This window comes from Pyxicephalus adspersus, chromosome 3 (genome assembly GCF_032062135.1).
Source record: "Pyxicephalus adspersus chromosome 3, UCB_Pads_2.0, whole genome shotgun sequence".
Taxonomy (NCBI): Eukaryota; Metazoa; Chordata; class Amphibia; order Anura; family Pyxicephalidae; genus Pyxicephalus; species Pyxicephalus adspersus.
In genome coordinates, this window is record NC_092860.1 from 102,863,223 (window position 1) to 102,876,201 (window position 12,979).

General features: G+C 36.0%; 1 protein-coding gene across 1 annotated transcript in view; it reads right to left on the bottom strand.

The window, feature by feature from the left end:
* INPP4B (inositol polyphosphate-4-phosphatase type II B) overlaps window positions 1-12,979 on the bottom strand; it is a gene marked incomplete in the record, with an annotated part of 326,843 nt that overhangs the window by 65,944 nt on the left and 247,920 nt on the right. The window contains 1 exon segment of the mRNA XM_072405866.1: window positions 10,103-10,211. Coding sequence (XP_072261967.1) covers window positions 10,103-10,211 — 109 coding nt within the window.

Below are 12,979 nucleotides of genomic sequence, written 5' to 3' on the forward strand. Positions count from 1 at the left end.
GTGGCAATCACAGGCAGAGTTGAGGTCAAACCGAGGTCAAAATCCAGAAAGCAGAACCAAGAACACATTGGCAGAACGGCAGAATACACGCTGAGAATCCAGCAACCTGAGGCTGGAACTAGGAAGGTTTAAACAGGGCTAACAGTCAATGGCAGGACAGGAATGAATTCAGGAAAATCACAAATCAGAACATTGGCTGCAGCACATACTCCATCCATAAATCCCTTTCCTGCAGCTTGCTGTAGTTTTATTGCATTTAAATATTTTTAGAAATATTTTGCAGTGTAGCAATGAAAACCTCAAAAAGTAAATGTTTCCAGCAGAGTCTATGTAATGCAAAAACAGATCTGTTCCAAATAAATGAGAATCCCAAAATGTTTTAAACTCCTTGCAGAAGTTTCATAAGTCAGACATCAATTAATTTCTCATTAGATTACTGTACTTTCACAAGAACATTTAACAAGAACAAATACCGATGTACTATGAGACTATTAAATTAAAGAAAATCTTCAAAGAAGACAAAAATCTCCAATAAAACGACAATTTTATTGTATGTTTCTTTGTTACTTTTTTACTCTGACTAGCATTGGAAGTTAAATTTTTCCAAAGATTTGAGGGTAAGCCTACAAAGAGGCAAATAAATAATTTAGTTTTGCATGATGGGGGAAATTTACCAGCTGAATAGGATCTTTGTTGTTTTTATTGTCTATTTCATTGTCAGGAGTGGAAAGAAGCAGATCCTGCTACTGGACCCGAAACATATTACAAATATTCCTGATGTGGACGTTTTACTAAGAATGGCCTGATCTCTATTAACTAGCATCCCACACATTTCATAAGAAATTGCTCACTAAAACCTAAGGGGCCTTATTAGACTATGCATTGTATTATGGCACATTTCCACCATGTTATCACGAATTAACTTTACTACAATACATATGTCTAAATGGGGCCTTACCAAGGACCCGGCTTGGCAACTGGCCTGTTTTCCTATGCGCTGATGGTGTCAGTCAGTGTCTCCAGTAATTTTCACACAGAGAAAAATATAATTTAGGTAATTTGTAGCAACAGCAAAATACAAAGAGGCAAATAAATAGTTTAGTTTTGCATTTCACCTGCATTAGAAGCACTGCCCTTACTTTATCATATAAATATATTTCTCTATTGCAGCAGCAGCCACAAAAAGGAATTAAGGATTAGTCTATGTTTACAAATTATGCCTGATACTAGTTTTATGTTTGATTTCAATGAGAGATCTCATATCAGCTTATCTTCCTAATGATGATCTGACCATATAATGAGATGCAATTTTCTATTGGCTTTTTCTATTTTCTTTTTAAACATATATTATGAGTGAAAGGTTTTCCATGCTCAGAGGTGAAGAAAACAATATTTATAAGACAGTTACCTCTTTAATATCAATGTTTACCACCCTACCTTATCCTCTTGAAGCCTCATATTACCTCAGTAGCGAGAGCAGAGCACCAGCCTACTTTAACCGTTTTAACTGTCTGGGTCAGAATGCCTCAGTTTGCAAACTAAGCTCTTAAAAATCTGTAGGGCTATATTCCAAGAATCCCCAGCTTCTGCACACAGCTCTATTCAAGTCGATAATAGTTTAGGCAAAGGTGGCTACTAATGAAAGGATTTTAGCTTGGACAGGATGATAACAAGCAGTAGGCTGTGTTACTGAGGTTGCTATGTAGCTTGGGTATAGTTTCTAATTTCAAATTCCATCAAGAGTATTGCTGGGTTGTTGTATCAAATAACAGTCCTTTAAGGTACCGAATTGCAATTGAGATATTTCTACAATGATATATATACATGAGGCATGCATGGCTTTTGAACTGTTGAAATGCTACTCATCAAAAGTTGTTAAATGCATCCATTTTATGCTGTTGATAGAAGTGGCCTAAATGGTGATGTCACAGGCTGCATTACTGGTATTTTCTGAAGACAACCATTGTCACTTTATATACAGTGTTTAATCTGATGGAGCAGAGGTCAGCAAACTTTTGATGCCACTAGGCCATTTCAGGGGTAGGCAGGAGCACACTAGGCTGGACTCTCTCTCAGGTCCTGCCCTAATGGCTCCGCCCCCCACCAGGAATTCCTGAAGGGAAATTCCTCTCCTCTGCATTGCATACAGAGGAGAGGGAATGTTCCCAATTTCCCCCGGCGGCAAAAGTGTTAACACCAGCTGCGGCAAATAGGGAAGGGAGCCACAACACAGAGGCTCAAGAGCCGCATGCAGGTCTGGAGCTCCTGCGGCTCTGGTAGTTTGTCCTGGCTCTGCTGCGGGTTGCCAGCTGGGATAAGGCCCGATCGGCCAAGGTGCATTAGGCTAGGACAAACTACCGGCTAGGCGGTATCTGGTCTAAAGGCTGTAGTTTGCTGACCTCTGCTATAGAGGGTTGACCTCACAGTTTGCTGCAGAGGATAAGTTTCTTTACAGTGCTGAAAGCAATTTTGCAATTCCTCTGTGTAATTTATCTGCAAAAACTGTGGAAAATTACAGTTCTTCAGTAAGAGAAAAAAACAAAAAAAATGTATTCCATTTAAAAACTTATATTGTTATTTGCTTTATTTCAATTAAAATTCAATAAATTATTTGTATGGAGGTCAGATCAGCGCTACCTGGAGACAATCATTCCGTCTGACAACAAGGAATTTGATGCATGCAAAATCAACAGTGCCATGTAACAGGCCCATGGGCTGGAGAATGGGATTCACCAACTGCTCCTCCAGGTCAAGGCCTTATTCATATCATATGTTTTTGTTTGTTGAGGTCACTACATTAACCACCTGGGCGTTACACTGAGGTCTAGATTTCTGTTCCAAAAGCGTTACACTGTTTTTCATTAAATTTTTTTTTTTAAATTGTAGACCTGTAACTTACAGCAATATGTCCGAACAAGAAGGCTTCTTCTTCCCGGAGAAGGCACCCGACGCTGGAGGACGACGCTGGAACACGACGATGGATGATCGCAGCAGGACCAGGTAAGTGATTGATAAACCCGAACTTTTCTCACTGTATTTTCATACAGTGAGAAAAGTTCAGGTTTATCGATAATTGTAACTATTTTAAGCCCGTACCAAGGTCGGGCTTATCGCTCAGGTGGTTAATTAGTCGCATTTATTGAGAATTGATTGGAAACATACTGCAATATGTAAGTAAAAACATTTTTAACAAATAGTTTACATTTGCTTGATGTGGTATGTGTATACACATGACCATTGTAGTGCATCTAGGTATGTTATGGTACCATTTAAACTAAGACTAGCAAAGTATTGCGAATCTATCTATCTATCTATCTATCTATCTATCTATCTATCAATCATCTATCTGTCTATCATCTATCTGTCTATCATCTATCTGTCTGGGTTGACATTTCTGTTCACTGTGTAAAAACATAGTCCCTGGCTTACGTCATCATTACAAACCATCATTCCTGTGGGGTCATGCCTCCTTTTTTTAAGTCAATGCCAGCAGGTCTAAGTCACATAAAATACATACAAGAATGAGCTGTACTACTTCTCTCCACCCATTAAATGATATTGTGATTATAGCAAGTATATGAATATCAGAGATTTTGGAAATACAAAAAGAATACAACTCCCTTCCCTCTTTTCATAGAAAAGCCATAATTCATACACAAAAGCTAACCTTTGCAGTTGTCAAGGGAACTTGCATATTCAGGGCGTGAGCAGCTGTCAGAATGTACATTTTAATACAATATATTTAAAAATGGTCATATTTATTGCACCTTTCACTGAATCACGTGCAGTTAATACAAATAACTTAGGACATAACTAAAAATACATGTATAAAATGGACTAAAATTCATCAAATGGTTTGGTTTTCCCAATTTTATCTTTTGTGATAAGCTTATATGAAGACTGTAATACTTTCTTAATTGCTGGCATGAAATAAGATTGCAGAAATGTTTAGTTGTCACCAAAAAATGTGCAAGGTTTATTTTTGTTTGTGAGCAGAAGGCAGTGAAAATGCACAATTTACAGAAAGTTAGCCAGTTAGGCAAATCTTTGCTGTTATGACTTGCTGATGCCTGCAAAAATATGAAAATAAGTAAAGCTATTTATCTGTCTAACAACATATTGGCAGTTGTGTGTACTAAGCTTATTTGGTTTTTGAAAACATGCATTTGGTTTACTATTGAAGAAACTGGTACTGTGGTCTCCTGGATCATGATCTCCTGGTCTCCAAAACATACAAACCACATATGAATGAATTATCCTCCATATATTTCATAAGGATAATTCATGCATATGTTGTTTATTGTTTGTTTTTAATTTTTTTAAAGACTTTTGAATGTTACTGGCATTGTTGAATTTTACAACTGTTAGTTACTCAGCAACATAGTCATATATATATATATATATATATATATATATATATATGGCATTTAAAGTCCCTCACCTTTTCTTTTTCTAATATGGTTAATTTCTGGATGTGGGAGGTGTTTTTTGTTGCATTAAATGTGGGAGTCTGCAGGTTTGTTTCTTTAAAGCCCTGTGTTACACTTATGCACAGCTAGTGGAGTGACTGGGCTTATAACACATAAAACTATTTGAGCCAGGAGTTTGAACGTTCATTTGTTTTTAATCTTTAAAGTGAACTTTAATCTGCAAAAGGATCATTTTAAAGTGAAACTAAAGTAAGAAAAATAATAATAAAGAATTGTATTGTGCCATACATGTTCATGCTGTTATGCAAGGTAAACAATATATATTTTAAATATAAAGTATACTCGGTATATATAAATACATATATATGTTTAGCATTTTTATTGTTGGTAGATCATTTTGACTTGGTCATTTTAAAAGTAGCTTGCAAGCCAAAAAAAGTGTGGGCAACCTTGATCCAGATCTTCTAAACAGGCTCAGGTTTGGCACTGTGAGTGAGTGAGTATAAATAAATTGAGAAAATATATTGTCATTATATATACTGTATTAAGCTAGAGAGTGTCATTTTGTAACATTTTTGGTTTGTGTTGTTTTTTCAATGTAAAAAATGTGCCGTGGCTCAAACAAAAGGTTAAAAAACAATGAATAAGAGGACCAACCTCATCCTCTAATCCAGTTTGTGAAACACCTACAGTCAAGGGCTAGCATTGTTCTCCTGAAGCAGGACAACCTGGAGTGCAGACTTTGTATGAATAATTATCTGTAATTTCTTGGCTTAGGAAAAAATACTTGTTTGATTTTTGTGATACAGAATAGCTCTGTATTTGCCACATGACTCCTACCAAAATTAAATACTTCTTAGTTTTTTTGGTTGAACATGTCTTGGAGTGTATGCATATTTGGTCATGGATATTGTAGAATGAAGTAGGGGTTAAATATTACAATTTAGAAATACAATATAAGCCTATTTGTATGCTGATACTGCATTCCATTTTACAGAGAAGATCTAAAAACTGTGCGAAGACACCATAGACAGGTCACAAAAACACTTTTGAGAATAAACCTTTTTCCCCAAACCAAATTGTTTTAATTTCCCTGCTCTTAATTTTTTGTGCACAGATTGGGTGCAGTAGTTGGTCTGTTCATACCCCTTTTTTCTTTGATGTCCCACTCGGCTATGTTCTCAGGGAATGTACCTGGAAATTGAATGAATATCTTCCTAAATACATTTGTACTAAAGTAACGCTCCAAACTAAACTGGACGGGTATTTTTTTTGTATTTTAATGTTTTTATTGAGAATAGGAACAAAAACTTTTTTTATATACATTAAGTAAAAAATATATTGTTATAAAAGCAACCTGTATCCAACAAACTTAATAAAAGAACAAAAAGAAAGAGGGAACAAGTGTACAGGGAAAAAGAAGAGAAGGGGAAGCGAAGTAGTCCTCAAACAAAAGTCCACCAAGGATTCCAGGTAAGTTCAAATGTGGAAAGCTTATCTGTGCAGGTCAGTTTGTCATTTGTTAAAATCCAGTTGAGTTTTGATACAGTACAGTACAGATGTGGTGATAGTAGGGTATTTCCAGGCTCAGTGAAATATGAGTCACTAATATTATGTAACAAGTCAACCACTTTGCCGGTTTGGGTAGAGTTATTGTGATTCTACTAAAAACCATACATTCTGGCACCCTTGGTAGAGATATTTGTATCACCTAAGTAATGAGATTAAAAAACTCTATACAAAACTCTTCGGTAACTGGACAGGACCACCAGACATGATCAATGGAACCAACACCTCCACCTGCTCTAAAACAAAGTAGTGATGCCCCTGGGAAGTATCTAGCTAATCTGCCTTGGACCAAGTACCATCTCAGCATGGTTTTATAATTCAATTCCATTCCCTTCTAAAAAGCGATTTTAGAAAGATTGCTAGCTGTGTCATACCACTTCTCCAGCTCCCAGTATCCTCCCAGATCAGTTTCCCAAAATCAATATATAGGCCCCAAGTCTTATAGGTAAGCTTAGAGGGAGGTGATGAGAGAGCTGCATATAGTACTGATAGTACTAATTGCCTTTTGGAGAAGAAGGTCAGGAGAGGAAAAAAACATAAACTTGCCAGTCACAAGTAAGAATAGATTATTAATTGAAAGACTAGTTTTTGAGTTTAGTTCCTCTTTAATCACATTGATTTAATTATTAAGCTTGATAATTATTCAGACTTTCTTAAATCCAGCTATTTTGACAAAAAGTGTGGATATGTTTGTAAATCTGTGCCAGCAAAGAAAGGATTGCCATGCCCTGATTACGTGTTTCTGTGCTTCACCTGGACAGTCCTGACAAAATATATCTGTAAACCTTGACATTAGCTCCACCATGTACACTCCCTATGGGAAATCTTTGTTCAAAAAAGATATGTCTATATTGTGAGTGAAATCTTAACAACTGCCCATTTTCTTTATATTTTCTGGGATGTCATGATCAGTAAAAAGTTTATTTGCCAAAATGGAATGAACATATGTAGTTCCTATAAAAAAGATGCATATATTCTTGAAAATGTCTTAATTAAAGAGAATATTTAAAAAACTTAGACTCAAGTTACACGCAAGGATTATGTGCTCTATTTTCCTGTATATAATCAGTAAAATGGGCAACAATTAGTTCCCTGTAAACAGTCTGGACTGTTAAATTGATCTTCTTGCTAAGGAAAAATGTCAATAGCAGAGCTGCTACCAAAGGCATTGTGCAGTACTAAGACAGTATAAATAACTAGGTTTATTCATAACAGTTATGTGTTTTACCAAAAAGAAATCAGAGCAACATAAAACTATATAATATGAACTCATTAAATAACATTATCCAATGCTGACTGGGGGAGAAAAAAGCAACAAGAACCAAATCAGTTGTAGTGCTGTGGAATGAGCATGCTGACAAAAGGGAAGAATTGGATGACAGAAATATACCGTATTTTTCGGACCATAAGACGCACTGGACCATAAGACGCACCAGTTTTTTAGAGAAGGGAAATGAAGAAAAAAAAGATTCTGAAACAAATAGTGTCCTAAAATATTTTATGTGCATTAAAAACCAACATCACAGTCATAAACACATGTAATAAACCCTGTAAAGTAAACAGCAGCATTTAGAACCATTATTAACAAAGTCAGCAAAAGACAAAATTACTGTAAAACACAATACTAAAAGAGACTTCAGTAATAAAATAGAATAAAGTTGAAGATTTACGGTAAAGGTTCTGCTCGTTTTATGAGAACCCCAAGAACTCCTCATTGCTAGAGTCAGAATCTAGAAAGCTCAGTTCCTCACAGTGCAGTGACGTAATGCCCCTTTAATTCTGCTTTTATAACAAAAGACATTAACCTCCTGGGCGTTACACTGAGGTCTGGATTTCTGTACCAAAAGCGTTAGTTTTTCATGAATTTTTTTTTTTTTTACATTTTAGACCTGTAAGTTACAGAAATATGTCCGAACAAGGGTCTAGTAGATATCATGAATATAAAAATGTTTGAAACACGCAATCATGTAAAAAAAAAAATGTACTGTTAATAAAAGCCTATCCTATTTTCTTTTTTGCATAGAAATTTTTGTTTGTATTGTGGGCTTTTATTTGGATTAATTAACTCCCGGGTATGATAATTATATTTATTTATTATATTAAAATCATAAATTATAATATAATACATAAATATAAATAATAATTTAAAACAATAATGAAATAATAGACAACAATGTAATCTAAAAATAAAATTAAAAATGTACGGTACTTTTATTTTTATGTTGTATGGTGTTTTTGTACTGTAAAAAACATTTAGAAGCAGATTACATTGTAATATGCCTTTAAATTTTCCTCACATCACTGGAAGAGGACTCATCCTCCGAGTGCTGTGAGGGGGGGAGGGGGGTTCCCTGCTCACACAGAGACACAGGCACAGCTGCAGCTGCTCGTATCCATGGAGAGATGCATAGCATAATGTAGGATTTCTGCATCTCACTACAGATACCAGCAAGCAGAGCTGCGGACACTGGGTGAGTATTTCCTTTCAGTTGTAATAAGATTGCAATATAACATTTGTTTACATTGTGTTTGTGTGCTGTGAGTGATCTTCAGCACGCTATTCAGGGAACACAGCATGACTTTGTCAGCCAATCATGCTGAGAGTGGGAGGACGCTGGGAGCAAGATACAGGAGACAGTCACTCTGGCCACGCTGAACAGGATACGGGACGGGACAGCAGCTGGGAAGGATACATTTTGATACATTTGGACCATAAGACGCAGGGACTTTTTCCCCCCACTTCTGGGGGCAAAAAAGTGCGTCTTATGGTCCGAAAAATACGGTATGCGTGTCAGTCTGCTGCTTCTCCTTTTACTGTCAATATATAGACTGAGGCAGGGGAAAGACAAACTGTGGGTTGTGCTGTGTAGCAGAAATATGTAAGGCCCCTATTGGACCCACTGTTGAAAATAGCAGCTGTTAGCCACTACCAGCTCAGTGGACCAACAATCATACTCACAATCATAGGGGTGGCTGTTTGTAACTGGATTCTTCCTGTTGGGGTGACACCAGTATACACGCTTGCAGAATACAGTCTTTTTTGTAGTTTTATTATAAAAGTCCATTGCACACAAAAGTGAGATCAAGGGTTTTATAGCATCACAGCAGTCAGTCCGACTTTAACATTTAAAGACCCAATACAATAGGTATTAGTAATCAGCTTTAAAAAGCAGGGCTGTGGAGTCAGAGACAATTTTGGGTACCTGGAGTCAGAGTCGATAAAAATGTGCCGACTCCGACTCCTGATAAATTTAAATTATATTAAAAAAAATACAGCAAGTGCAAATGTCCTATTTCACAAACAATAGTCATAATTAATTATTTTTTTGATGTAGGAATAAAACCCAGTGCATAGTTGTATTTCTACTAGTGTGAAGTTCAGCTGAGCTATTATACAACCTGACATTCACATCTGGATTATGTACATTACAAAAAGTGTTTTTATTTTATTTCAGATATAATGTGTTTAACAAGTCCATTTCAGTGTAAACAAGTGTAATGATATAGGTGTGGGTGAGTGCTATGACCTGATGTGTGGTCAGGTGACATATTTGCCCCTATCCAGGGCTGAACTGTAACATCATTTTGCACACCACCTAATACTAGGATGTTAGTTAGGTGGCCCCCTGGACCTGGAGCCCCCCACTGCCGTTTCTTCAGCAGAAGATCAGCAAACAAAGATAAAGGCAGCACCGTCTGCTCAACTTCCTGTCTGCTAAAAGAGCTTAGAAAAACTTGGAGGAACAGCTTTTTGGATTCAACTGTTAAGTGTTCAGGTTTATTTTAAAACTTCATGGCTGCTTGTGCGTTCTATGATGGAAGGCTGTGTGCAAGTTTCTGGATAAAACTGCAGGGCTATGCGTATGTTTGGCATATATATTTTGGGCATATATATATATATATATATATATATATATATATATATTTATATTTTTCAGATATTTGCTTCTAGTAGTCAATTTGACAGGATACATATTTCTGCCAAACAACATGTGCACAGTCTATAATCAGAAGTGAATATGAAATGCATGGAACTATAAGCACATTTTGCATGTGTCCTATAAACTGTGCTATTTAATGAATTATAATTTTAAATCACTTACTTTCGCTTTTCTGTCTCAAACTTAGTGAGAAGTCTCCTGAGGCCGCCACTCTTAAATCCCTGAGAATGTGCTGCTGGGGCTCCAGTGGTAATGACATCATAAAGGGCATCTGGAAGAAAAAAACATATAAGCACTTGTGAGCACAGCCAGGCAAAGGAAGAATATGTCCTCAGTCAATGAAAAAGAAAGAGAGCATGTATATTATTATCAAGTGATTAATTAACCAGAGCCAGCAGAGCCTTAAAATTTGAGATAGCTAGTTAATCTTCCCTTGCAAGTACATCTAACTAGATTTTAATAGTCACCAGATCCCTAGTTACATCTTTATTTTTGCATCATGGCGTGAATCAATATGTTATAGTTTGCTCAGTTAAAAAAGAAACGTTTGAATTATGCATTAATTAAATGTAAATGAGACATTGCTAAGTATGCATATTTGTCATTATGTACAAGACTGCCTTTGGTCTTTCAGAAATGCAAGATGCTGAGACAGGCAGCAAAATCCTAAAATGGGAAAACCTAAAATACAGCAATAAAAGTTTTGCTTAAGCAAACTAAAAACTTTGGTTTGCATAAAAACTTTTAGATAAATGTTGTTAATTAATAAAACTGTAAACTCAACTAAAATATTTACCAATCTTGTTTTTTTTACAGTTAAAAGAAAAGATTAACTGCTTATAATGCTATAATTCTGCTAGAAGACTTATTGTGATCTAGGAAACTAATGTGCGTCTAACTTTTTATGGTCACAAATATACTGTAAAAGACACTCCAACCTCTGCAACTCCCCTGAACTGCCATGGACAACTAATATCCTAGAATTACATTAGGACAAGCTTCCACTTTTTACCCAATGTGTCTGAATGGATATGTCCTACGAAGTGCACACTTCATCCGAAGAGGACCAAAGGGATAGGGGAGTACCAGTTTACATGGCTTCGACATAGTCATGATGTGTAGTTAGCTCAATAGCAATTCCTATGAAAGGTACAGGGCAAGATAGAAGTATAGTCTTGGTGTGGAGACTGGAGGATGATAAGCAGTTCGCCTTTTGTTGGGGCTGGCTAAGTACAAGGTGACCTAGCAGAGATATAGGTATAGAACTGAAACCAATGTAAATGGATGTGAATGACAGCCTATCATTTATTCTTCCTTCTTACCTATAATTCACTGACTTACTTTGCCTATATGTATGCCAGTTGCATTTGACACATCCAAAGCTGTAATTTTTCCCTGTTTTCTAAGGACTGTTCCATGCATTCAAGATACTGTATGTCCCTGGCAACATTTTGTCCCAAAACCCTAACATTTCTGTTAAAAGGATGAGGTTTTCCCTACTACACAAATTCACTCTGCATATTGACCTATATATTGTATTCACCACAGAGCTTAACCCTGTACTCTGTACTGTATGTTCCATATTCCACATCACTTCACTCTGCAAACTGTACACACCAGACCACTTTATTCTGTATTTATTATACTGCATACTTCTCTACACATTATATATGTTGTGCTGTACTTTCCACACTCTCTACTCAATACACTCTATAATATAATATATTATATATTTCACAGCAATCCACTATGTGCACTAAGCTGAATACTGATCATCCGAACCATTAAAAATGAGCAGGTCCTTACTGTGACACCAAAACAGTTTTGGTCCATTGAGATACAAACTCCACAAGACTGCTAAGGGTATGTAAAACCAAGACATTACCAGCCATACTACCTTTGCTGGGCTGTATACTTTCCTCAATACATCCCGCTGCTATCTATTCTCCTGGTAAACTATGCCCATGCACTTGTCGAGCCACATAAATGATCAATTAATCAATCTAGACCTTATTTTTTTATTGGTTCATGGTCCAGTTTTGAGCTGCTGTCTGGTGTAGGATTTTTTTTCCATAATACCTGATTAGCAGCAACCAGGTAATTTGACTACAAGGAACGATTTAAGTTAGATTCTAGCATACAAATTGAATTTCTAAGGTTATGGTATTTAATAATTACTGGCTGAGAAAATAAAAATAGCTTAAAAAAGCTAAAAAGTAACTAAAAAATAAAAGATGACTTGTTCCACAGCTAATAAACCTCCAAGCTCTAAAGAGAAATTACACTTTCTTAAGAAGACACAAATTAAAGAAGTCGGAAACAAAAAACATATTTGCAGTCAATTGCGTTTTTTAGGGCTTTCTACAGATTTTTAATCAGAAAGGTATAATAGTTGTAGATATGTCTGGCTAACGTTTTATAAAATAGGTGATGGCAGCTGATTAACTACATGTATAATACACGCCAGTGTGACTTGCCTAGAGGGATTCAAAAGTGCAGCCCTATTTTTATCATATAAAATCTGCTGAATATGTATGTCTTTTTTAATACTACAGTATATACCACATTATAAAAATACATTTCAGTTAAATCTTGGACAATATAAAATGGTGTATGCCAATTAACAGAAGCAGAAAAAAAAGAAAGGTCTGCATTAAATTGTCCATACAGTCTAAAATTTAGTAATGCAGTGCTCAAGAATACATATTCTCTTTTTTCAGACCCAAATATAACTTCTTCTTGAAAAGAGTATAGATAGCCTGCCTTTACCCATGGAGTGCTGAATGATGCACCAGTACAGTGCTGTCCAATACATCATCAAATAGTATACTAAAACATTGCATTTTTAAGGCCCCATGCTCACTTTGACTTTTTCATTGATATGATTTCATTGATATTAGCCCATTTCTGATGTGTGCATTTTACAAATAGTGCTATTAGGATTTAGGAGGTTCCTGGAAAACACAAGATAATTGCAGCAAGCTGGATTTTACACACTGTACTAAAATGCATTGATAAGGACTGTCTCTCTGTAGGCAG